This window comes from Acipenser ruthenus, chromosome 1 (genome assembly GCF_902713425.1).
Source record: "Acipenser ruthenus chromosome 1, fAciRut3.2 maternal haplotype, whole genome shotgun sequence".
NCBI classification, from domain to species: Eukaryota; Metazoa; Chordata; class Actinopteri; order Acipenseriformes; family Acipenseridae; genus Acipenser; species Acipenser ruthenus.
This window is the reverse complement of record NC_081189.1, coordinates 72,424,862-72,452,839: the sequence shown is the minus strand read 5'-3', so window position 1 is coordinate 72,452,839 and position 27,978 is coordinate 72,424,862. Positions and strand designations below refer to the sequence as shown.

Below are 27,978 nucleotides of genomic sequence, written 5' to 3'. Positions count from 1 at the left end.
AAAGTCCCCCGATCCGCGGAACGCCCACTTCCTGGTTGGTGATGATCAGTCAGTGCGCTGGCCCCGCCCCTCTCTCCAGCCTGCCTCGGGACTTGCCCTTACAATATATATACAGTGTATATATATACAGTGCCTTGCATAAGTATTCACCCCCGCTTGGACTTTTCCACATTTTGTAGTGTTACAACCTGGAATTAAAATGGATTTAATGGGATTTTTACCATTTGATTTACACAACATACTTAACACTTTGAAGGTGCAAAATATTTTTTAATGTGACACAAAAGTTAATTAAACAAAAAAAAGACATGTGTTGGTTGCATAAGTATTCACCCCCCTGAGTCAATACTTGGTAGAAGCACCTTTGGCAGCAATTACAGCTGTGAGTCTTTTTGGGTAAGTCTCTACCAGCTTTGCACATCTGGATCCTGCAATTTTTGCCCATTCTTCTTGGCAAAATTGCTCAAGCTCTGTCAAGTTGGATGGGGACTGTTGGTGAACAATAATTTTCAAGTCTTGCAACAGATTCTCAATCGGATTGAGGTCTGGGCTTTGACTGGGCCATTCTAAGACATTCAGGTTCTTGTTTTTAAACTACTCCAGTGTAGCTTTTGGTTGTGTGTTTAGGGTCATTGTCCTGCTGGAAGGTGAACCTCCACCCCAGTCCCAGGTCTCTTGCAGACTGAAACGGGTTTTCCTCTAGAATTTCCCTGTATTTGGCTCCATCCATCTTGCCCTCAATCCTGACCAGTTTCCCAGTCCCTGCCGATGAAAAGCATCCCCATAACATGATGCTGCCACCACCATACTTCACCGTGGGGATGGTGTTCTCAGGGAGATGAGCAATGTTGGCTTTGCGCCACACATAGCGTTTTGTGCTAAGGCCAAAAACTTCAATTTTGGTCTCATCAGACCAGAGAACCTTTTTCCACATGTTTGCTATGTCTCCCACATGCCTTTTGGCAAAATCCAAACGGGATTTGATATGGGTTTTTTTCAGCAATGGCTTTCTTCTCACCACTCTTCCATAAAGCCCAGCTTTGTGGAGCGTCTGGGTTATAGTTGTCCCATGGACGGTTTCTCCCATCTCAGCTGTGGATCTCTCCAGCTCCTTCAGAGTTACCATTGGCCTCTTGGTTGCTTCTCTGACTAATGCCCTCCTACCTGGTCACTGAGTTTTGGTGGACGGCCTTCTCTAGGCAGAGTCGCGGTTGTGCCATATTCTTTCCATTTTTTAATAATGGATTTAATGGTGCTCCGGGGGATGTTCAAAGTTTGGGATATTTTTTTATAACCCAACCCTGATTGGTGCTTCTCCAGAACTTTATCCCAGACTTGTTTTGATAGCTCCTTGGTCTTCGTGATGCTGTTTGTTTAGATATGCTCTCTAACAAACTCTGGGGCCTTTCAGAAACAGGTGTATTTAATCTGAGATCATGTGACACTTTAATTGCACACAGGTGGACTCCATTCAACTAATGATGTGACTTCTGAAGGCAATTGGTTGCACCAGAGCTTATTTAGGGGTGTCACAGCAAGGGGGGTGAATGCAATCAAGACTTTTCAGTTTTTTATTTGTAAATAATTTTGAAAAATATGTAGGTTTTTTTTCCCCACTTCGACATAATGGACTATTTTGTGTAGATCAGTGACAAAAAATCCTAATTAAATCCATTTTAATTCCAGGTTGTAACACTACAAAATGTGGAAAAGTCCAAGGGGGGTGAATACACACAGTGCCTTTCATAAGTATATATAATATATATTTGTATTGTTTGTTGGTGTGTTGATTATTCCCTGTCACTCTGACAGAGAAGCTGTTTCAGTGATAAAAGCCTGGGGAGAAAACATCTTTTTAGTCCTCTATAGCTAAAGCAGTACAGTGTTTGGATTGTAGAGTCTAGGGATGTGCTCTCAATCCATCACAGTGACTGTCAGCAGCACATTTAAAGGTTACACTGATTAATTGAGCTACCCAATTTCCTCACATACTGTTTGCTAACTAATTACTTTATTTTTATTAATTAGCCAGTTTCCTTGTTCAGAGAGCGTGGAGATATATATATAGTTTGGTGCATTAATGTACCAGCTTGAAACATTAACATTTAATATACCATTTTTTATTTTAAGACATAGGGTACTAACAGTAGGTTATAATGAAATGTTCCCAGACTCTAGGGCAGTGGTTCCCAACCTTTTTCAATGTAGGGACCACCTTGGTGTTTGGATTTTTCCCAGACCACTTGCCACACATATTTTCACAACAGCATTTTGAAACAAATTGTGTGGTATATGTATAAGTACATGTAGAAAGTAAAGTATTTGTATAACTTACCGAACTGAATGAGATCCCTGGGTTTGAATCTTCGCTACCAGTTCATTAAGCAATGTTGTCATTTTGCGCATTCAAAGTTGCTGATGTCAAAGTTTCCATTTCTTTTGTTTAAAAAAAGCCCAGTGTTATTTTTTTTTCACACATTCTGAATGCTTTGTAGATAAATGGGGTCTCAGTTTTGCAGGATTATGAGCTTTGTTTGATAAAACCGCCTGACAAATATTGCACTGGGGCTTTGGGATTGTATGACACAGAGGATATATTTTCTTAGAAGGTAGATGAGATTCGTCAATTCCTGTTTTGGTTAAATATGAGCAGAATGTACACATTATTTCCAGAGGTAGTGTTAAGAGAATTTCCTTTTGGCATGTAGTCTTGTAAGATATTAAACCTGGCTGAATAAACCCCTATAATAATGTGGCGATGAAATCAATCATTCACACTACGGTACAGTTCACAAGTCAATCTACAAATATAGCCTCTTTTTGTTTCACATTAACTTCTGTTACTATGCAGCTAATCTCTCCAAAAACTTCTAATATGGAAATAATAGGGATATTCCTATATCTCTGGCAACACTCGCATATATTTTATTTTTTTGAAAATGAAAGTACTAAAACTGTGGTTTAAATCAAGTTTTTTTTGTTTTTATTTAGTCATTCCAACAAATGAGGAATATTGAGTGCAGTGTTCTACTTTTATGTGGAGCGAAAAGGCTGGAGACAGATTACTTTTCTTGTGCATTTACATGAATGCTAGATGTAAATTTTTTTTTAATTATTTTTAACAATGCTGGCTAAAAAAAAAGAAGTCTGTAATGTGCCTTCATAATTTGTACCAGTTATGTAGTTGGTATTTGTTTCACATTAGAAAGCCGCTTCAGTTAATTGTCAGTTTTGAAGACGATGCTTGGTATTGCCTCAGAGGGAGCTAATATAAATTTTATAAACACACCTGTATTAAAAGAAAACAGATAAAGGTGGGGAATGATTGTGTAGAAATGGATAGAAAAGAACTGCTTAACTGAATTTTGGGAGTTGTTCGCGGACCACCTGGAGTTTACTCACGGAACACAGGATGGGAACAACTGCTGATATAGCCCAAATATACATATAAGGTAAAAGATTCCCAAAGACTGTTTTGTACATCTTTAAAAGGACTAACTAACACCTCACAAGAAAGAACATGTCACACCTGAATAATATCAGTCAGTTCCTGGTTTCGATGAGATAGTGAGGACTGTCAATCACAGGTCTAGGGACAGCCCATGCAATGAGTAGGTACTTCACACAGAATGGGTGTAATCCAAGTATGATTTGACTCATACTCATGATTTCTATCATACCCAAGGAGGTTTTTGGGTAATTTGTCTTCATAACTGACTGTAGTCTAACAATTATATTTCAGGACGATTCAAAGAAAAGGCGTCTATTCTTCACAAGATTGCCAAAAAGAAATGCCAAGTGGAAGATAGCGAGAGACCAAATGGTGTTGCAAATTGTGGTGGTAAGTGACACTCCTTGTTCAGCATTCTTTTTATTAAATAAGTAAAGTGGACAGGCTTTCACCTGTCAGTCACAGAATGTGTCCTTGTTCTGAATCCCACACAGATCTTTTAGTACCAGTAGACCAGCAGTTCATTATTTACATTTGCAGACCTCAGAAAGACGCCTGCGCTGCCATTTAAAATATCCAAAATCTTAAAATTAACATAATCTTGTTTAGAATCATGGATACCTTTTGTTGAGCTAGGATTTTGGTTTAATAATAATGAAATCACAGGAATCAGAACTGTGTTCTGCTGGGTGCCGACAGCCACAAAAAATTAGAAGGACAGCTACATAATAATAACACTTTCTCAATGTCGTCATTAGTTGACAATAGCTGTTGTAAACTCACATACTATAGTGAGTGTAACAAACAACAAATCACTTATCACACTTCAACGACACCTACTGGTTGAGTCTGGGAGAAATCTTCCCAGGCAGGGTTCTTGCCTGTAGGTTTCAGTAGCTTTGTAACATCGGTTTCTTAGGTTTGGTGGTTAAAAAGAGACGATTGGCTAGATATCAAGAAATTACATTCAAATGAGGTAGAAAAATGTGGGTATAATAAAAACAAACTTCAGGAGATCAAGTTAACACTCCACATATTAAGGAGAAAATATTTTTACTGAACTGTCAGGATGTGCGTGGTGAAGTGCAGAAAGTTCAGTAAAAACCTGTGCTTTATTATTTTAAAAAGCCGCAGGTCAAAATAAGTCACCCCTGCTACCAAGAATGCTATCGGGGAAAGAAAAAGACAATGGTCTCCAAACAAAAATACAATAATTAATCCAGCACAGCTGTGCTACCTTGATCCCTCCGTGCACAAAAAACTGTGCTATCAACACCAGGTTATTATGGTGTAGTGCTGTGCTGGGCTGTGTAGTGCTGTGCTATGCTGCAGTTCCACTGTCAATCTTCTGCAACAAAAACAAAACAAGCACAGAGCACTCCGGCGCGTCATCAGTCAGCAACGTAAGGTCAATGCTCACGCAGCTGCACCCCTTTTGTGCTGCCAAACTCCATCCCGTGATCAGCCCGATGTCCTGCCTTATCCAATCGTTGCGCGGCCCCCAGCTGATCAGAATGGATTTGTTTAGCAGCACTGCAGCCACGTACCCTCCCCAAGATGTCCGACTTCCGGTTTCGCCGCAACACAGAGTTCGGCCATCTTGGACACGGCGTAACACTGACCTTAAACGTCCTTCCTGGTCAGGAGGCAGGCTTACAGCTCGGATTCCTTCTCTCTCCATCACATGAACATATTTGTGAATACAATGGAGCAATGTAATAAGCAACAGTATATTGATGCAGTATTTGGCCTTTTTATATAAAATCGTAGTTTAGGCAGAATGAAGGCACAATATCAGTATTAGTAATGTGGAATTTCTGGTAACTCCCTAAAAAAACTACTTTTGGATTTTCATTCAGCTAAATAACCTTTAACTGTAAATACCACCTCAAATCAATATGGTATGAATCCTGTCATGACACACTTCAAACAAGAAGTGCCACCTCAGTTTTCCTGGATAACTGATTGCTTAAATAAACAAATAAAACAAATCAATAAATGCTGACATACAAATATTAGATGATCAAACACGGGACCTCTGCCTAGATTTTATGAATGCTTTGTTTTGGGTTCAAATAGATAACGGAACCAAATAGATAAGGCTGTCATACTGAATGTTCTTTCCCTTAAGAAATGTGTGTTGCAAGTCTCTTTCAAGCACACTGTGTTCCTTGAGTGAGAGTTCAGCTTGATGTGCAGCATCTCTTGGGAGAGACTGAGAAGTCAAGGATATACCAGGCACGTGCCATCACACTTGATTTGAGATTGCAAAACCTTAGATAGGGGAAGTGATGGGGTGGAGGTGTCTATTTTAACAAGTGTGTAATAAATACAGTGAAGTTACACATGTAGAAAAGAAAAGCCACACCTGATATATTGCAAAGTGTGATCAGATGGAAGGATTTTAAAGTAAATAAACATTTAATAAGAACATTAAACAATAAATAAATAAGCCAAACCGGTTATGAAACCCCCAATAACTTCTGCTAAATAATATCCTGACCAACCATAACAAAGGGTTGGTCCTCTAGATATACACTGCTGTGCAAAAGTCTTAGACAGGTTGCATTTTTCTACTCTGATGCATTATGAGCATCAACAATGTACTCAAAGCCTCCACTAGTGTTTTCTACTATTATAACAACCTTGACTTGCATAAAGAATGGAAAACATTGAGTGAAATAGCTTGCATCACTTGCTTTTCAAGGTGTGGTATCTGAAGCATAATCAACAAGTACAGAGAAACATCTTCTGTAATGACAAACCCAGGACTGGAAGACTCAAAAAGCTGTCTAACAAGGATGAGCAATACTTGAAGATACTATCCTTAAGGAATAGAAAGAAGTGTTGAAGCGTTGAATTGACAACAGAACTGGCAGAAGGCACAGGTGTTGTTGTCCATCCATCAACAGTCCAAAGCACCTTTGACCATTGTTCTATAGTCCAATTTCTGTGTTCTTGTGCATATTTTAGCCTTTTAGTCTTGTTCCCCTTTCTTAACAGAGGTATTCTTACTGCAACACATCCTGACCTTCGTACTGTTGATTTCATGGACAACAACACCTGTGCCTTCTGCCAGTTCTGTTGTCAATTCAACGCTTGTCTTCTTTCTATTCCTTAAGGATATTATGTTCAAGTATTGCTCATCCTTGTTAGACAGCTTTTTGGGTCTTGCAAATTTAGAAATTCTCACACCTTTTCAAAAAAAATCCCATGAACAAAAAGCATTTGTATGGGCAGAAGTTTTTTTTTTTAATATATATTATTATATTATGCAGTCCATTTGTTAATACAGTTCTCGCATTGTACCCCTACAGAGAGAGAGGAGGATATTAAACAAATCTAAAGCAGAAATCATCTTGTAAAGGGGATAGGAAACACTTTTCGGTTTGTTTGTAAATGATAAGATAGATGGGAAAGCAATGTAATCTCGGGTTTGTTTTGATTGTTTTTGATCAGTATATGTCAAACGAGCTTTTTAAATTCCGCTGTCTATCAAACTGTAATCCGCCATTGCTGGAAATCAGTCCTGTGACGTCACTGGTTGGAGAAGGCAGCGAGAGAAGTACGTGAATTGTGTGAAGTAAATGATTTCTCTCATGCAAATTGTTTGGAAAATGTCATATTTTAACATGAGATTCAGAGCTTTGTAATTGTGACTTACTGATGATGATGATTTTGTACAATATCATCAATACCTAAGAGCTACAGCGTCGGAGGACAACGCAGCTCTCGGGCAGCTTACAGGCAAGCCCGCAGGCGCCCAGCCAAACTACAGGGGTCGCTGGTGCGCGGTGAGCCGCGGACACCCTGGCCAACCTAACCCTCCCTCCCCCCGGGCAGCGCTCGGCCAGTTGAACCCTGCCCCCTGGAAGCTCCCGTCCTCGGTCGGCAAAGGAATAGCCTGGACTCGAACTCACGACATCCAGACTATAGAGCGCATCCTGCACTCCACGTGGAGCGCCTTTACTGGATGCGGCACTCAGGAGCCCCCCAGATTTTATTTTATTTTTATCAGATCTTTGAACAGCACTTTTAACTAAGTCAGGATAATGAGTATGCATGCATATGTACAGTGATTTAGGCTTCCACATACCGAGTGACAATATAAAGAAAGGTGGACAAGAGGTGGCTTCAGCTGTGTCGTTTTATGAGAAAGAAACTATACCCACGGGGAAAAAATGATAAAACTAATAATAAATAATAATAATAATACGTTAACAACTTATCGTTTCAAACATTAAAGCTGTTATATGTCTTATTCCGTTGTTGTTCACTAGCTTTTACTTAACCGCAGTGATATTAAAATAATCACGTCGGGGGGAGAGGAATGGAGCGAAAATGTATGTGGGCAGTACAATCGTCGATATTTATTTGAATGATTATATTTTGTGTGCCCAATTAATCAATTGCTATTTTGAGGCTGAACTGACAGCCCTAGTAGTTACAGCAGCTGCACCAGAAATTGTGTGCTGCTCTGTCAGGATCTGAATCTCTCACAATCTGGATCAGATTCCCAGTAATCTGAATCCTTTCAGTTTCAGTAGGGCCTATTTGGCCCTCTATGATTAGCTCAAATTCATACGGCACTGGAACATTTTTACCAATAGATTGTAGCTCTTCACATTCTGATTAAAGAACTGTCACTTCCAGTGCTCTGTGAGATTTGCCATCTTTGTTTACAAACCCGCCGGTCGAGCGCTCCAACCAGTGACGCCGCGGGTAAACTCTGTCAATATGGCATAACACAGCAACATTTAAGTGCCAGTTGCTGTAGTTTTAAAAGTATTTTTATTGTGTTATTTGATGAATACCAGGGTGTTTGAGTGGGAAATGTTATTTTTAGCACTTGATGAATAATTTTAACACACAAAGTGCGCCATTTCCCTTCCCCTTTAACCAACAACAGTATACGGCCATTACATTCCTAAAAGCTCACTGACGCACTCTGCTGGAAAAAGAAAGTACTGATTTTACACTTTAAGCTGCACTGCACGATAACCACGGTATACTGTGACTTGCCTCAAGTTACCACGAGTTGACCGTGGTACCAGGGAGACTCACTGTATATACAAGCAGGCACAGATTAATCCTAATTGTAAAACTGTATGTTAGTATCAGATAGACAATCACTACTGTATATCCCCAACATTTTGTCCCATTTGATGCAATATATCTATCACATAGTGTCGGTGAAACGTGTGTAGAGAGTGATTTATAGCAGGCTTGATGAGCGCTGTTTACTTGAAGGGGAAAAAGTGGATAGTAAAGTCTCAGTCTCATGTTCGGGAACCATGGTGAATGAAGGCTGGTCGGATGACCCCCGAGACCTGGAAAACATAAAGTGTTAGTCCCCTACTCACAGGAGAGCCGCGGCGGCAACTTGGATGCGGATGCAAACCCACAGGGTGGAGGAAAATGGGCTTGACAGGGCCGAACATACTTGTGATCAAGTACTTGAAGGAAGAAAATAAGATAAATGCCCATATGATTGAGCAGCAACGGCACTTAGATGGGGCTCTATCGAAACAGATGTTAGTATAATTACAAAGTTTGAGAGAGTAGAAGAATTAAAGGTCCAGTATAGATGGAAACGTAGCAGAATAGCGCACATAATGCGAAAGGTAAGATGATTGTGGCCGGGGGTCCCGCTGGCTAGAGAGCTTGAATGGCGGATGCCTGAGAGACTAGGGGAAGTAATCAGTATCCCCCCCCCCAAGAGACTGGACCCCCGGCTCCCCGCTAGAAAGTTCCACACCTGTGAGGGGAAAGAAGACTGCGCCCTGCACAACCTTACAGGACATAGCAAGATTTGTAAGACAACCTAGAAGAAAGCCACCTGTGCAGCGGAGAGGAAAAACCACCTTTCTTTTTTCTTTACTTTTTTTTAAGGAGCCTGACTGTGGCTGAATTGTCGCTATAGACAATTGATTTTCTAGACCATGATAGATGCTTTGCAGCTACTGAATGTGAGGTTGTGCTGGAGAAGAAGGCCGCTTTGTCTGTTAGAGGGAGTCATGAGTGGATGCTGAGGCTGGCTAGGAGCCTGACGTGAATGCTAAGGCTAGCTGGGAGCCCGACGCGAATGCTGAGGTTAGCTAGGAGCCTGACGTGAATGCTGAGGCTAGCTGGGAGCCTGACGTGAATGCTAAGACTATAACGTGCATGAAGATTTTGGAAGCTGCGTTCTGCGTTGCTGCACTGGTAGGAGGGGCTGCTTTAAAGGCTGAGGCAGAGCGGTTAGGTGAACATCGGCTGGATGCTGCTGACATCGGCTGGATGTGGCATGATTGTGCCAGCTGGGCTATGACTGGCCACGAGAGTTGATGGCAGAATCTTGAAGCAGGTGCTGGCTGGCGCCCGGAATGGTGCCGAGGAGGAGCAGCAGATAGGAAAGCAGGTGCAGCTGCGCTGGAAGAGGTGGCAAGAGTGGAAGCTCCAAGAGTAGAGGCGGGTGTAGGATCCAGACAGTGTTCTGGTACAGCCGATCCTCCACTGCAGGTTCAGAGCCTTAAGATATTACGCATGTTCATAGCTCCTTAATGGCAAACAGAAGAAAAGTCATGCATTAGTTGCAGCAATAGGTTTTTGATGGTTTGTTTCCATACTAGTCTTGTTCAGTCTCTTGCATGAAATGTTGCTCCGGATTTTCGTCCACAGCTGGTCGGCATTCACTGGCTTGATCAACAGACGTACGTTTTGCTGCATCCATCTGAACAGTAAAGATAGTCCTTTACACCGACACCATCCAACGTATATTTATCTATGAGGTGCAGTTTTTTTTTTTTTTAAATAGCGAGGAATGCAATTGAAATCATTTAGATAGCAGAGTAAATGACAGGTATTGCATGATCCAATTAAAGGATTACAAGATGTGTCATTGATATTGAGAAGGTAAGATCTCAGAAAACCATAAGTGTGATTGCTGCTAATAAAATTCCAATGATGTTGGTATCACGGGTTAAACAGCGAAATATAGCAACAGATTGAAAGCCCTCAGCTGGTCTGGCAGCGATATGTAATATAATGACAAGGTACTGTATAGCAATGAATTGAAAACACTTAGCTTTGATCAGCAGCTGGTTGCCATGGAGCCAGCGCTGGAGCGCATGACGTCACCGAGAGACAAGCAGGAATGTAGGCTCTGTTGAAGCAGGACGGGCTGCTTTTCGAGCGTCAAGCATGATGTTGATGGTTGACACAGCCTCGACCAGCGGCTGCAGTTAGCCCTTGATGTCAGCAAATATCTCTACGTGTAGCCTGGCAGGCTGGGAAGAGGCATCCTTAGAGACGAGCGGATCATCATACAGCGCCCGGAGGCAAATTGCTGGGCTGGGGCCTGCGAGGCAGATTCTCCAGCGCTGGGGCGCCGAGACGATCGGCCCGGCCAAGAGAGCGTCGTATAGAATGGCGATTTGCATAGAATCAGGAACATTGCGCTTCTGTCAGACCCGACTAGGATTGCCATGTCCTTGTCAAACAGCGCTTTTACGAGCTTGCTTGTAGGCCAATCCTTGTAATACTTTTTTGTGCACAAGCTTTTACTTAACTGCAATGATATTTCACGGGAATGCAAAGGGCTGTCTTCCAAGTCAGATGGAAGGAAAGCCTCGATCGGCGACTTCATATCCGAGCAAACAAGCAAGAGAGGTCATTTGAAAGAATGGTACGAAGTCCGTAAGCAAGGGAGATCCAAAGAGCAAGAGTCGTCAGCCAGAACCAATAAAGCGAAACGGTCAAACCAGGGACGTAGTAATAATAGTAAGCAATCGGCAGCAAAACAAACAAAGCTCAAAAGACAGAGATTGCTAGGAATGGGAGTGTTTTATAGAGGCAGGGTAGCTTGGTTAACCAATCAGGAGACAACACATCATGAAATTGATGAGGAAAAGAAGGAAGATATAAGTCTCACCTTCTCTCCTTGAAATTCAACCTAAAGGTTAACACTTAAAATGCAAGACATACAGTAATGACAAAATATGTTCAGAACAAAACTGTTTATACTAAATGTCAAAGAGGCATCCATTTACCTGCGTAAGATAGAAACTGAGAAAACAAAAAACACATTTTGAATGCCCTTTACTCAAGGGGCACTTCAAATGTTATGCTTTTAAATAAATTATCCCAAGTTAGGCTACACAAGACTGCCCCATTGTAAGCAACAAAAACAGGTCCAATTTTAATAAAACATGAAATAAGGTTATTCAATGCAATATTTCAGCTATGTGCTTTTCAAGCAGACATATTAATAAAGCATTATTAAAAAGAGCCTAATTAATTCTCATCTCTTTGCACTTCAAAGACACACTCCTTCTGCTTTGTGAATTTTATTTTTAAAAAATGAGGATGCTAAATGCAGTCTTATTAAGGTATGCTGAGATGTGAGGTTCCAATTTAAAGTAATCAAAGTGTGATGGGTGTCCATGTCATTCGTTAATGAATACAAATTATGTTAACTGCACCACTTTGCCATATTATCAACTTATATTGGTAAACATGTGTAATGCATATTTATCTATACCCCCCTTTGAAATTCTCTATAAACTCTTGTCTTACGATTATTATATTAGCCCACAATTGGGTGGATAGTTGCATTGAGGTTAAAGATGATTTATACATGCATCATTCATGGTCTTTGGTTTTTTTTGTTTTTTTTTAAATAAATCCAGGACTCTGATTTACTCAAAGGCTATCACTATGAAAGCTCCACAAGCCAGGGATAAGTGTTCTTTTCAAGGAATAAAATAAATCTAATACTAAGCAGCATATTTTCCTTCCATTTTATGTATCTGGTGGATCATCCAGGGAGGCATGTTTGCAGAAAGGCAGTGTTGGATCTTAGCTTCTCTCTTCCCTAGTCTCTAGAGCTGGCAATCCAGCGCCATTCAGTCAAGGACACTGAATCCACAGAAAGAACATTGTTTTCTGCAGTTTTGAATATGTACTCAATAGTGATTTTGGAAACAGAACAGTTCAACATCACACTTATAATAATGGCCACTCAGTCCTGATCACTCCCACACAGATTCAGGTCTCCCACCGTAAATAAAATAAAAAAAGAAATATTGATTACAAAAATGAAGTACAGTAATCCGTCGCATATCCGACTGCGGTGGGACCAGAGTAATATGTAAAAAGTAGGATGAATTAATCCTGTTTTAAACACCATTATACACAGCTGTAACAATTACTATATTCACGCAATTATTGTTTTGAGATTCCTTGTTTAGAAAGACACAGGGTATTAATGCTTGTGATAGAGTAGTCGTCTGCCATGTGTGTGCGTGCATGCATTCGCTGCTGCATGACAGGCAGGAGATCAAGACGGAGATTGAAGCTGATACGCGCCGCAGGCGCACAGCATTTATTTAATGAACAGCTCACGTGACACTACCAGCAATGGCAGCACACGGAGCACATACAACACAGTGTACGAAAACTTAGGATCTACAATATCTGAACTAATCTCCTCTGTTCAATAATAAACTAACGCTGCTGTAGAGGTTGATCATGGCGGATAAGCGGTTAGGGCGGATATGTGATGGGCGGATACGCGACGGATTACTGTAAGAAAAATTGAAGTAAGACTGGAAGGCCTACTTATTGAAAGCAAAGGTTTCTTACTATTTGCTAACGGAGCCTTTTCTTGGCCTAATTCTAGTCAATACTGAGGCTAGTTGTGTTTCAACACCAAATCTCTTAATCTTTCATTACAGATAAAATAGAGCTTCCAAACAGCGCCAATGTGGAAGTGGAAGTGACCCCACCGAAGGATGGGGGAGAAGTTCAGAATGGAAACATGTCACGTGGTATTGAGGCAGACGGACAGGTATATGTCATTCATTTCTCCCAGATTACTGCTTTTAAAGCACACTCTACTGAATATGGAGTACATTCAAATGTATTTTATAAAATGTTGGGGAAGCACCAAATGTGTGTTTTCGCTACACATGGATCAATGTGGCACTAAATTACTAAACCTGCCATTCAGTATACACACCATTTACCTCTTCCGACAAAAACAGCCGTGTCTATGGGTATCTGTTTCTGATTTATTTGTTTTGTTTTTTGTTAATTTAGTAAGAAAATAGCTCTGTCCACAGATACACATATGTAATATATAGGCTCCATAATAAAGCTCTGCCAATGCAATCAGACCTAAAGGATGTCCTTTGCTTTTCAGTCAGGGCCTCTGTTACTGTAGGTAATGTTATGGTGTTGACCTTTGTTCATTGAACCAGGAGAAGAACAAACTCATTTTACCAAGGCTTTAAAATTAGAGGGCTTGTGAATTACCATGTCATCATTTGGCACTGTGCAGTACCTTCATGCCAGATGTCATTCAGTGATTCTGAAAGCTTCCAGTCAATATCCTTTTTCTTTCTTTTTTTTTTAAACATTATAAATGATAAACCAAGGTCGAACTCAGGCGCCGTCTGCTTGCTTCCTTGGGGGCACCTGGAAAACAAGCTAACAGATGGTACGTGGTCTGATGCTCATTTCAAATTAGTAACTGCACTAACTCAGTTTTAGCCTTTTGCACACATCTTTAAACATTAAAGATATGACGAACAGCTTATAATGGGGTGCTGGTGTGAGCTCTTATCTGAGCATTGTGCACATTCTGTGTATGATTATCTCTTCTTGGTGTAATTAAAATTAAATATGTAACTGCACTACTTCAATTAACACTTTTTGGAATCACTTATGGTACAGTGCAGCAAAACTGCTTCTAACTGTATTCTGCTATGGTTTGTACCAGTTTACTACCAGTCATTCATTATGACCATAGTTTAAGTCACATATAATTAGCAGAACTTGTATGTTGCACAGCTCTCTTCTTAAAGAGTAAGTAGCAGGGTTACACGTCCCCACGTGTTGCTACAACTGTTTAAATAATGTACCTGTCATTTTTATTTTCAATGTTAACATCCTGACAACTTTTTACACTTAGCTTTTTGAAGCAGACTTTAAAGTTTTCTATTTTCAAAATGGCCGCTCTAGTGCACTGGGGTTTGAGATCTGTCTGCTAAATCACTGCAGGGGAAAAAAAAAAAAAAAAAAACACATAACAAGTGCTCTGGCTTTTCTTTTCCATGCCACGTCATGGATCATTATTGCTGTTACCTGTTTGACAATGTGGGCAATCATCCTTACACTATCAGTGCACTAGAGCGGCCATTTAGAAAAGAGCTTAAAGTGTAAAAAGTTGTCAGGATATTAACAATGAAAAGAAAAATTACAGGTACGTTATTTAAACAGTTGTAGCAACAAGTAAGGACATGTAACAGCACTGAAGAAAATCAGGTTTCTTCCTTTTTGAAGTTATCATAATAGCTGGTCTCCATTTTCGCCAAATTTGACAATATAGTTTAAACTTACATTGAGCTGTCTGCATTGCCTAAGAAATGCATTTTCTTGTCCCTGTAGAGCTTTGCTTTTTGTTTTATAGAAATGTATTGACCCCCCCACCGTATATCCAGGCAGTTAAGTCCTTCAAAGAGTTAGAAAAACAATTCTATAATGAGAATTAAGGGGCAGTGAGTGAGGAAAGAGAAACATTATCCTAGTGCTGATATGCCCTTTAAAACAATAACACTGGATGATTGTGTTTAATAGAAGTCTATGGGCCTCATTTACGAAAGGGCACTAAACATTATGGTGCACCATAATTGCAATCGGTGTGTACATTCATGATTTCCATATTTACTATTGCAATTTTTATATCAAGTGAAATAGTGGGCATATTATGATGCACATTGATTTTATTGTGCCACACTATGGTAATCAGAATGAATATGTGATATGTATGGTAATGCATGATGAGACCCCCCACTCTGAATAATGAAATGAGCTTTATTCACACCGTATTTACTAAAGGGCAATAATCATAGTGTGCATCTTAAAGTGAGCGATGATTAGTTTGTTTGGAAACCAGGTTTTAACCACAGATAGGTGCACTATTTAAACCTATTGTTCTGGGCTGAAATCTATCTGGCATCATGGAGGCATTACTTGCATTAAAGTTTTCATATAGAGCAGTGATAATTACCTGTAAATAACAGGTTACATTAAGCATGAATAATCGTGAATTAATGTTATAATGTTTTAATTTTATTTTATAGTTCATTACATTGGTACAAATAATATAGTGGTTAAATAAAACACTGGGCCAAGCAAGGTATTATAATTTAAAACCACCTCCTCCACTATAATTTCTAACCCCTGTGCATGCAGTTTTAGTTTGCGTTGCCTCTGCCTGTCCCCTGCGGAGGGCTGCGTCTGTTAATCGCTCATTTTTGGTCAATGTAAGCCACCTCCACTTTTCACAATAAGCCACTGACCAAAAGATATGCCTGGACTGCTGGGGCTTTTTATATCACGATGGTTATGGGTAAGTCTTGGACATTATCATGCACATTAAATTATCGCTCACAATACATGTAGTGTGCACGCCATGGAATGTAAATTTGCCATGTAGTGTGCACATAAATTAATGCGTTCTCTGTTAGTAAATGGGACAGTACATTTAGTTTTATGGTGCACATTAGGCTCACTACTTAATGTGCATGTTACAGCTACATTTAGTGCCCTTTCATAAATGAGGCCCTATACTTGTTATCATTCATTTAAAATCTGTTTACCTTTCATACCACTGCCCCTGTTTTTAGTCCAGCTGGTCACACACAAAGCATAAAATTGAAAGTTATCACATTAAGCAATGCCTCTATAATCTGTTGCACAATTAGACGGCAACATGGTTTTGTAATGAAGAAACAGTCGGCTAAAATCAAATATATTGCAGTATTTATTATATAATAAATAAAATAATTGGTAATTGAAGCTACTTGATATTTCACTACAGTCTAGCGTTTTTTTTTACTCTATTAGGTACAAAAATGTATCAAATATTTTTTTGACAAATTTCCTGAGACACTTCGATAAATTACCTGCAAGTTTTTACCTTGTTGTTTTCTGAAATCTGGCTACGACCCTGAAGAATGCCTAAGAACCCTTGAATCAAATTGCACAAGTCTTGTAGTTTTAAAATTAGTGTTTTTCTCCTCTCAGAAAACTGGTTTAATGACACTTTAGCTCACCTTCCATACCACTTTTAAAAAGAGCTCTCCAAGGTATCCAATACCAGTGGTATATTCCCGTAGAATCTCGGAATGTGACGCCCAGCTGAGACTCCTGGGAAGCAGCACATATAGTGACGGTCAAATACTCTCTGCTTTTGCTGCTCTAATGGGTTCCACGTGACAGGTGCAGGAAGGGAGCTTCATTATTGTTTGTACCACTTTCACATTTGCTTTGGAGACATGGTAAATATTAGATTAGAAAGTGAATGGACTAATTGGATTTCAGGCTTCAACTGGATTTCATTTCAGGTTATTAGGAATGTGTGACCACTGCAAAAGGTAAATAAAAACATCCTTGTAAGGATTATTAATATTACGATGCCCAATTCTGTGCCAGTCCCAAGACTTCCCTCCAGTGACCTTGAACCCCCAAACCTACAAACATAACCTCAGGTCCCAAAAACACTTTAAAGCCCATTTACTTGCACATTCTTTCTGTAAAATGCAATTATGGTAATTGGGTAAATTAGTCCATATTGGCTAATCTTCTGCATTATCACAGGGCATTGACTGTACCTGAATTGTTACAGTACATTATGAGTGGCAAATGATTAAAGGGGACCCATAGCCAAAACAGCTCCAAAGCAAAAAGAGAAAAGTAATGTGTAGATAGTCTTTACCAAATACAACTCTCTTGTTTTCTAATGTTAAAGGTGTAATAATACCACTTTCTAACCTTTAATTTGCATAGCAATAGTCCTGCAATTTCCTTAACTTTTTTCTCCTAAGCCATTCAAGTTCCAAAGAGATTATTCATTACTGTCGCATTGTTGAAATTTCAAACCCAAAATATTTGACTTCCAGTCAAGGTTTTTTGCAGCAAACTTTTCAGCGACTTAAGTTTCATTTTATATTGGGTTTCCCCCCCACCCCCACCCCCACCCCCACCATTAATCAGTAACATTAATAATTCATAGCGCTGGGAGTAAAACTCGAGTCTTCCATTTCCTTGTTCATGTCAAATAACTTTATAAATAACTTTTTTTGTGCAGATTTTCATGAAATATTCATGAGATGGATCACAATCACTGATGGCATGCATTCAAAAGTCTTTAAAAAAAAAAAAAGTTAAATTACTTCAGACAAAATGAGGAGAGAAAAATAATGTCTCACAGAGAACTCATTTGAACATTTATTCATTGTCATTTCATATTTGCCAATGTAAGAAATTGCTCGGTTGTTTAAATATATATTTAATGTAATGCCAAACAGTTAAATGAAATGTACATTTCACACCTCATAGTGTATGACATACCTGCTTCAGGACAGATTTATGTCTACAACTGCATTTTGTGATAAGAAAATAGCTGTCAGTTTTCCTCCATGTTCTTCAGAAACGTAACCATGCTCATAACTTTAAACCTATTCTCAACCCTAACCCTTGCCCCACATCTAAACCCCAATCCACTATACACTTAAGTGGGGTATACTGTACCTATCAACCCAGTGTATGTTCTTTAGAAATCCCTATTCCAAGCACTTTAATACCTTGAGAGGCACTTGGTTTGTAGAAGCACGTTGGTCCTGAATCAATAAAAAATGCATACACTTAAAGGAACACCTTTGTAATTGTTTTGATGAGCAGTGGTATTGGTTTGATTATAAACAACTAACAACAAATCTGAGAGAGGCAAATGAGCTTGCCAAGATCAGCCGCCTTCTTTTCATTCAAATGTGACCTTTCACCTCTGCCAGTCCCTCCTACTGTACTCTAAGGCAGAGAAGAATAATTCCCATTTCTGGATAAAATTGTGTAAGTGCCTAACTTCGTGCTGTGGAAAAATATAATTGAGTGTGCGAGTGAAGATTAGTCAGACCTCATGAGAGTTGTACAGTTGAGCCACTTGTTTACCCAATATATCCCCTAACAGCAGTTATAAGGGTTCCTGTGCAACAGAAGTGGAATTTTGTCCAAGTGCAAATTCACCTCCGAACACTTCATTCTGGCTCATCTCATCCAATTCACAGGATCATAAGGTTGTTTTGTATGTATTTTGATCTTTTATTATACCCTTTGCGCAGTTCAGGAGCCGGAGCAAGCGCTCTCCCTGTCAGTCATTGAAAACCCTTCTATACAGTGCCCTGCCAAATTAAAATGAGGACCCACAAAATGGTGGTATTATCCAAAATGCCCACACTACCTCCAAACCAGTGGTATCAGCATCAGTCGTCTGCATTGTGGAGCTCAGGAGTATGTGCATGTTATTTCACTTTGTACATAAGGTCGCGCAATTGGGCATTCTGACTGTTGGTGAAGTGCAAAGCAGATTGCCAGAGATCTTGGACTTTCAAATGGGTAGTAAGTGCATTTTATTTGGCTACGAATACTAATGGTGTGTTTTTGTCATCTACCGATTCACGTTGAAGATTTTATAAGTAATTTGTTGGGATTCGTTCTTCAGTGGATCTATGGCTATGTGAATAAAAATATAAAAACAATTGTTATTATGTTGAAAATATATTTTAGTAATACCAATCGAGTGTTTGTTGTAAACACTAAAAGGATGTTCAGTAACACTTTCCAATCCTTATTATTAACACAAGCCACCACTGTGATAACGAATGTCAATACTGAAAGGAATGTATTGTGAAAATGTTGTTTATTTTAGTATTTCTGAAAACAACCGTTTCATTTGAAAATAAAATACATAAACTTATCTTATTCTTCTGTTCCTAGATTTCAGAGGGATTTCTACGGAAAGTTATTTCTTCCTGGCATCTCTGCCTTACACATAACTCGTGCCCCCTCACACTTGCACGACTCCTGAATATGCAAAATTCTAATCAAGAGCCATGTGTCTTTCACATAATCATCTGTCAGCCTCTTACTGAACATCATTCAAAGGCAGACCTCTCAAATGAGTGAATTTCAATTTATCCTTTTGTATTCCTCACACAAGCATTATATCAGTACAGTTAAGGTTGCCATAAGAAAGGCGGTCATAGAGCAAATTAATATCTCATTGCCCAACTAGTCCACAATCTTACTTGTCTCTATGAAAAACCTTTTAGATTAAAAGTGATGCCACAATACTTCTTTTGTATATAAACTATTATGTTGTAGAAACAGTCCTAGGCTCACAGCTGCTTCTTTTACATGGATACTGTGATCAGACTTTAACTGAAGAGACTTGAAAGTTTTGAAGTTGTATTAGACCACATAGACTCATTGGTGTGAGACTGCAGACAGATGAGAGGCAAGCACATTACTGATGATGTCGTGAGGCACTGAGCTGTGTAATACATTAGGTAGGCAGTAAGACAAAGAAAACCATCAACTCGCATCTGTAATTATGCCTTGGAGTGCTGTCAAATTAAAAGAAAAAATCACATTCAATTCTCATAGTGCCACAACTGGAAAGCAACCCTAATTTATGTTATTGTATTCTTTGTCCAAATATTTATACAGGGTGGACTCTGTGATATGCAGCTTCTTGTTTTTAGAAATGTTACCCTTATCAGACACAAAATATTAGCATGACAGCTGATGAATTATTGTTTTGAAATTTAGCCAAGACAGTCTGGTTGATGTGAGGCTTTGATGTGCCCAGCACAGTACTGTCCTTACGCCATGCTAGGATACTTTCACTGGCCAAGCGTGGGAAAGGCTGATCACCACTGAGCCAACAGCTGAACTTATTGTATGTAAAAGACGGGATCTAACATTGACAAATAGTAGCTTGGGCAAATTGTTAAAGTTCAAATGTGATAATCCTTGATCAAAGTGTCCAAGTATCTTACACCCAATCTGTGCTGCCTTTTGTTGTATTCTGAAGCATACATTATAATATTATAGTTTTCCTGTACTATTAAGTTTTCCGCTTTTTTCCTAAAATAATAAAAAAATAAAATAAATAAACATTAAAATATTATTTGCCAGCGGGTAAAGGTAATTATCTGGGTATGATTTTCTGTTTCTTTTTGTAGTCCATCTTATTAAAAGACTATTTTATCAAGATCATTATATATATATATATATATATATATATATATATATATATATATATATATATATATATATATAGTTGTCTTCTTTTTTTTCAGTGTAGATTTCTTTTTTGCATTGAGCCCTTTTGAAGTAGATGTGTGGCCTGAGTGGGAGGAGGTGAATAGATAGTAGGAGGCTTTGATAAAGGTTACAACAGATCAGCTTTCCTTTAGACACTACCTTTAAAAGAAAAGCTTCTGTATTAGTTAAAATGATGGTGCCAGGTTTTTCTCTCAGATAGCTTTCAGACTATGAGAAAACTCATGCAACAAACAGAGCAGATATATTTGGATCTAAAAAACTCTCCATTTGTTCATATGTTTCCCCATGATAAAGCTTTAGTTGATTTAAATTCTTTAAGGACTTAACTTTTAGGATAATTAGTTTTTTATCCACAGAATGTCATCTAAGGACCAAAAGGAGTGCGAGGGGGTGCTTAGACTTTTTCTTTTTGTTTTTACCACAACCACACAATGAATTGTTAGTATCTTTGGGACAAAATGTGTTAGAAAACTTTTAAGCTATGTAGGAGCACTCCCTTCTGGGATTTGGTGGGTGCCCTATTTTGTAGTAATAATATCTTCAAACCAGGAGAGATTTATTTCAATCTGCAGTATTGGAGGAGGGGTGAATAATAAAAATGTCATGCCTATGTAATAGTACACGATATATTATTCATTTTGAAATATTTTCCACAAACTCACTTTGGCTTCCGCTCAATCAATAATTATTATTTATTTCTTAGCAGATGCTTTTATCCAGGGCGACTATGGTAGATGTAGTTAATTGTTTACAGAACTACAGTGGAACTGAAATTAATGTGTGTATCTAAATAAACAAGTTATCTTTGTTTATACAGTACAGTATACAGTACAGCTTGTTGGCACAGGCCCATGTATAGAAAACAAAAATCAAAAGGCTTTAGACTGGATACCTGCCAAGACTTAAGGAGCAGTTAGAATGGTTATTATTTGGGCATACAGCCACTTTGGAGTTATTATTCTGCACTTGACGAATGATTTTCCATAGCTTTGTTATGAGGGCCAGGTTGAATAATCAAGGATGCTGTTGTGATATTACAATAAAAGCCAGATGTTGAGTAAACAATATAACTGTACATTTTACAAATGCATGTAAATTAAATAAATCATGAATTAGTTCAGTCCACTTCTGGTTATAAAAATACATATTAGACCTTCAAAACAATCAAAATTAGAATTGTCATGTAACGTCAAAACAATGTCTGATCACTTAAGGTTATTTTTTTTATTTTTTTTATTCTTAATTTGAATAGTTATGGGGAAATGTTTCTCAAAAGAAGTCATGAAATTATTTTCTGTCTCAGTGATTATTGTAAATAAATCATTTTTTCTCAAATCCGAACTGTAGTAAGTTTCTAAGATAATAAGTTCAAATAAAATACAGCTTATAGATAGATAGATAGTACAGAATTCCTATGGTGTGCCCGTCACACCATGCCTTTCCCACAGCCTCTGCCACCTGTACCAGTAACAGAAGCCACAGAGGCCCTGTAATACCTTTTACCAAACTACAACTGCAATTTGTTAACAGCATTAAATTCTAAAAATGAAATTGCTGTCTCTTGTGAATAAGGCCCTTGGTGGTTAACAATGTGCATTTTAAGTCTGATCAACCATAAACCTAACTTACTAGTAACATATACCGTATGCTTCTAGCCATTAATAAGAAGCTTGAGTTTCTTTTATGGCAATTGTTGTCCGCTGTGGTCAGCATTGAATATCTTTGCCAGTAATGCTATTTTCACAAAATGAGCATTTACAGGGTCAGACACAGAAAAGCTCTGTTAAATAAGCCAATGTATTCTGTTCACATAAGAGACAAAAAACGCATTGCGTCTTTTGAGTCATGAAAGTCCTTTTTTCAAAAGTGTTTTTTGTACCCAGTCCATTACAGCCAAATAATGTTCTAACACTTTAATTTCTTGTTTACCGTGGTAGGTTGCTGTGAATTAGTTGAAATGTTGTAATTGCATTTGTCTTGCTTTCTTGTGAATTATATTATATATTTACTCATCTTACTACTGTGTTCATTAAAGTTTAGTCGATTTTCACACACCATCATTTTGCACACACTGTCATTTTGTTAGGTCTAATCCTCCACATGTAAAGTATTACACATTTGTCCCTTCAAAATTTGTGAAAGGGTAATTTGTTTAAAATGAATCTATCGGACTAGTGGTCAACCAAAGACATGTCTCGGGTAGCCTCTACATAATCTCTTTGAGAAACGTTAGGTCAATCATAAATCACAGATACAGATTGCTAGCTTTCTGTATATGGCCTCATAAAATAGTTAGGGGAAATATACTATGTTTGTCTATATAATTTCATTACAGTGTGAGGCATTTATTGTTAGCTGCTGTGTTCAAAGGCCAAGTCCATTACACACAGGGGTCTATAAAACAGATGAATGGCATATGTAACCTTTTTCTTGCATGTACATTAAAGTGGACTGACATCCAAATAAGAACAAAAATTACTTCTGAAACTCCAAATTACTCCTACATCTGCTTATTGCTGTGCAGTGCCAAGAGCACACAGCATGCAAGGTTAATTGTCAGCAGTGGTGGGTATAAGGTTGTAGAAAGTCATCCCCTGAATCACAATGATTCTAGCTGTTTATAATAGTTTTTGAGCACCAAAATTCATCACCAGAATTTAGGAAGTATTAACTGTCCACCTCCGTGTAGTATAAACCCGGCTAGTTTTGAGACCTCAAAAAGCTGCCTTACAGATTCTGATCCCTGCAGGTGAGGTGGCTTTCATAGCTTTATGACTGTACAGTTGTAATGATGCTCACTTGGGGAGTGCGTGTTCACCCGTTTGCACGTAGCATCTGACCTGTTTGTATATTTATTATTACTGTGGTACATCTATTACTGACGGCAACTCTGAAGACCAAATCTGACTTTTTTTTGGATGATACAAAAAAAACTCACTTATTTGTATAATTCAACATAAATTAACTGTTTTGTGGTCACATTTCTAATAATCTTTACTGTTTTTCTTCCACTTCACAACCCCTTAACTTATTTTTTCTATTTATCAATTACATCCTGTTTACAAACAATTCTATCTGATGTGCCATTCCTCCTACATTATGGGGATGGTTGTTTTTAGTTAACAAATGCTGGCAACTGGATTAACTACTCCATCCAGGGTGGATGAGCAGGACCACTTGTCCTGGGATATTGTACTGCACTTTTAAACATCAAATCGGTTCATTCAGTCAGCAGTGGGAAGGAAAAGCTCTTGCCACTTCACAGACTGGATAGATAATTTCTGTTTCCCTCTATTCCAGTCAGCATTGAGGTTATAAACAATTTTCTACAGTTGCCACAGATTATGATATTGCTCTGCCATCTGTCTTCTTTAAAGATTTCCTTGACAGCCCACTGATGTTGATTGAGTGGTTTGCTCAGACAATCCAGTCCTGCAGAAGGAACGTAGCAATGCTGTACATTGAAGGAATTCTGATTTTCAACATTTACAGAATCTTGTATTCCCTGTTTAGAGGCTTTGAGCAGCAACAGCAGCATCACCTCTCTATTTTAGGCTTGCCTAACTGCATCTCTCTATACCTTGAATACAGATTGCTGGACTTGCACAATCATTTCATGCTGGCAGGGATCCACATAAGTGTTTGGCGTCGCTGCTTATAAATAGATGGTTTAAAGACAGCTTGGTTATAAAACTCTGCTAAACATTGTTCCGATTCAGAAGATTACTGTATACTGTCAGCTGTGTTAGATTTGTTGTGAACATTTCAGGTACATAAAAGACTTAAGTTCCCTTTCAAGTACGAAATGTAACCATTACCGAATGGGATATAAGCTCTTATAGCTCCAATTATCTGAGTACTTCTAGCAAAGCTGCTCCTTTAAGAGCCCCGTATGCATCAGACGTCGTCTCTGCCCCAGGAGATAAATACAAATGACGCATAAGGCTCAGCGCCATTTTCTCTTTCAGCCTGCCTGAGGAAGGAGTGAGCTCTGACTTCAAGTCATAACTACGGAGATAAGTTGATTAATTCACATTTTCTCTCTCATTTCTACTTTTAGCGATAATTCTTAGCTTAGGTTCTGATTAAGTCCCATACATGGCCATGTGCCCTGTGCGTACCCGGCAGCTCTCACTGCCCCTTCCCCGGGATTCAGTACCTTGTTGTGGCTAAGCTCATGCTCTCTCCCTTGCTGCTCGGCTCTTCAAGAGTCGATATGAAATATTTGCTAGCGCCTTTTCATATATATATATATATATATATATAAAATGATTTCCATTACACGAGAGTAGATGTTAAAACTTCATGCTGATTTGAACTCGGCTCTCGCCAAGATAAGCACCAACTAAGACGTAGCTTTACAGTAAACTAATGTGATCCATATGTGTCTCCATCCATTTACGTTTCCTTCCATATGATGATGTAGATATCCTTCTGTCTGGTGTTAATGGCTGAAGTGTAATGCTGGCTCCAGGGATCAGCTTATTTTGCCTCCCTGGCGCATCAGCACACACAACGGCTGCGATGCTGGCTCCGGGGATCAACCAAAGTGCGGCCTCCCCAGCGCATCAGCATGACAACCGTCTGGATTGAGCTAAGTAGGGTACATCTCTGGGGTTTTCAAGTGGGCACCTTCCATCCTCAGTGTTTCGTCGACTAGCCCACGACACCTCAAGAGGGCTTGACGGTGATTCTGGCGTCCCAGCATCACCCCCCTCCGTCCCCCACTCAACTCAGCCCAGCTTACTTACCTGTACATCAGCGTTTCTTTCTTTCTATTGTGCTTGAGATCCCCAGCCAGAATCTTTCCGTCTCAACCACAGCCAGTTGCTGCTTCAGATAAGTTCTTCACTGTGCGACGCAACTTTTGGCCACTGAATCCGACGTCTCTGAGAAACCGGGTTGTAGAGTGTGCCACAAATCCTCGACAACCCACTTCCACTGGGTAAACCCGAACTCTCCATCCTCGCTGTTCCGCTTCAGTGGCTAGTTGAGCATACCGCAGTCTCTTCCTCTCATACGCCTCATCTACAGCATCCTCCCATGGCACTGTTAACTCTACCAGGTGAACAAGGCGTGCTGATCCAGACCACAAGACAATATCTGGTCGAAGGTTAGTGGTGGCAATCTCATGTGGAAAAATAAGCCGTTGACCAACATCTGCCAGCATTTTCCAGTCTCTAGCAGCTTCCAGTTGTCCTGGGCGAGGATTGGTTTTAACACCTTTTCTTGGTGGTTGCTCTCCTGGGCGGAGGAATGTTGTCTTTTGTGTGTAATGTTTTGATGGAACAGGTGACAACTTATTGGTCATGTTACGCTTGTCTTCCAATGCTAAGACCAAACATCGCAGCACCTGGTCATGGCGCCAAGTAAACTGTCCTTGGCTAAGAGCCACCTTACATCCTGTCAAAATGTGCCTTAATGTTGCAGGTGATGAACACAAAGGACATGAGGGATCCTCTCCTACCCAGAGATTTAGGTTCTGTGGTGATGGGAGAACATCATATGTTGACCTGATGAGGAAACTGATCCTGCTCTGTTCCATTGACCATAGGTCTTGCCAGCCAATCTTGCGTTGTTCCACACTCTCCCATCTCATCCATTCTCCCTGCTTGGCCTGGGAAATGGCCTTTATACACCTCATCCTCTCCTCCTGCTTTTGCACCTCGTTGACTACCAGCTTCCTCCTTTGAGCTGGGGCTGCCTTGTGCCATGTAGGAGGAGCTGAACTGAAACCAAGACCCCCTCTTCCATGCTGAACTTGCCCCATGATATCACTAATTCGAAGGGCAGCCTTTGTATCTTCCACAGCTTTCTTTGCCGCCCACTTTCTTCCAGTTTTCAACACAGGTGCTGCCTCCCTTACGCACATTGGCGCACTTAAACTTCTCGGTTAGAGCAGAGACTGGTAGCATATATATACAGTATCTGCTCGAGTATAAGTCGAAATTTAACCCCAAAACACAATCCTGAAGTTGGGGGGGGGGGGGGGGTCGACTAATACACAAGTAAAAAAAAAAAAAGCCTTGTCAACAAACCTTTAATGTTTGCAAAAGTCATGGCCAGTGTGTGGTTATTACAATCCCTGTCTATATCTAGCAGGGTTCAGGACCCAGGGGAGCCCTGTGCGCAAGGCAAGTTCACATACAGTACTTAGCCACACACCTGCAGGTCTGCTGGCAGAGAATGCCACTTGTTTGTTATTTTTCTTTATCAATTGTTTGTATTAGCGCTTGAAAAGAAATAAAATTTGGTTGAGATCAGGTTAAGTTAGTTCAGAAAGAACAGACTTGTTCTGTTTCACTGAACATGCTTTTATGATTCACTACACTACCGCTCTGTTTCCTATCATTCCCTTGTGGATTACAAACTAATGAAGATTTAATTTGGATGCTAAAACTCACAAGATCTCATTGCTACACTTCTCTCAAATAGGTGAGATAAACCGTTTAATCATTTTTTCTTGCTGGCTGGCTAACTTGGATATTATTTTTTGCAAACGTAACAATTGCTAAAACGTCTGCTAAGATAATGTCTGCTAAAAAATAATAAAAATAATATTATTTTTTAATTGTGCATATTTTTTGCTACTGAGCTTGTAGCCCACGTCTTGTATTTTTTTGTTGTACTGGACGATTGCTTTTAACAAACGGAACATTGCAACCTTACGGTCAGTTAATTCACGGGGGATGAAGTTTAAATGTACGCTCTTCAGTTAATATTCATTCTGAATGAATTGTTTGTTGTGGTTGTTGCATTGAATTGCGTGCACCTGCCTGTGCAAGTGCTGCGTTTTTTTTTTTTGTTTGTTTTTTTGTAAGCTTGATTTCAGGTCCTTATTGGAGTGCAAATAGTTTTTTTGTGTTAAGCAAATAGTGCTAGTTATGTGTTTTTTTTCGCTGTCAATCAATCAATCCTTCTGTACTTTAATATTTTAGATATTCGTATATTTGGCACAGTAAATAGTTCTAATTTCTAATTTCTGGGAATGAATATAGTTGGCTATAGGCTGATTGTTACAGCGTGACCCTGCAGCAGAGTGCTTCTGTGGAAACAGCGCACCTCCATTGACATTGTTTGTGGGCAAGTCCTTGTTCCCGTTGTTGCCAGAAAAATGCTTCTCAAATCAAAACACAAACATCAAGATTTGGAGAAAACGATTCCGTATATAAAAAAAAATTAATCCCAGGTTTGTTTACATCCAGGAGCCGTCACACAGTTTCATTGAATTATAGCCAGACCACGCCACCTCCCACATTCCATTGAAGTACCTACTTCCGTGTGGGCTAGGAAGGAAGTTGGGGTGGGGATTGTATACTAAAATAATACTGTTGTAGGCTATACAAAAAAAAATG

At 39.3% G+C, this 27,978-nt stretch overlaps 1 protein-coding gene across 4 annotated transcripts in view; it reads left to right on the top strand.

Moving 5' to 3' along the window:
- Positions 1-27,978, top strand: part of LOC117420628 (sodium/potassium/calcium exchanger 2-like) — a 139,661-nt gene that overhangs the window by 92,277 nt on the left and 19,406 nt on the right. For all 4 annotated transcript variants that reach the window (XM_059029186.1, XM_059029179.1, XM_059029189.1 and 1 more), the window contains 2 exons: positions 3,743-3,841; positions 13,168-13,280. In XM_059029186.1, the coding sequence (XP_058885169.1) occupies positions 3,743-3,841; positions 13,168-13,280 (212 nt within the window). The remainder of the gene's footprint in view (positions 1-3,742; positions 3,842-13,167; positions 13,281-27,978) is intronic.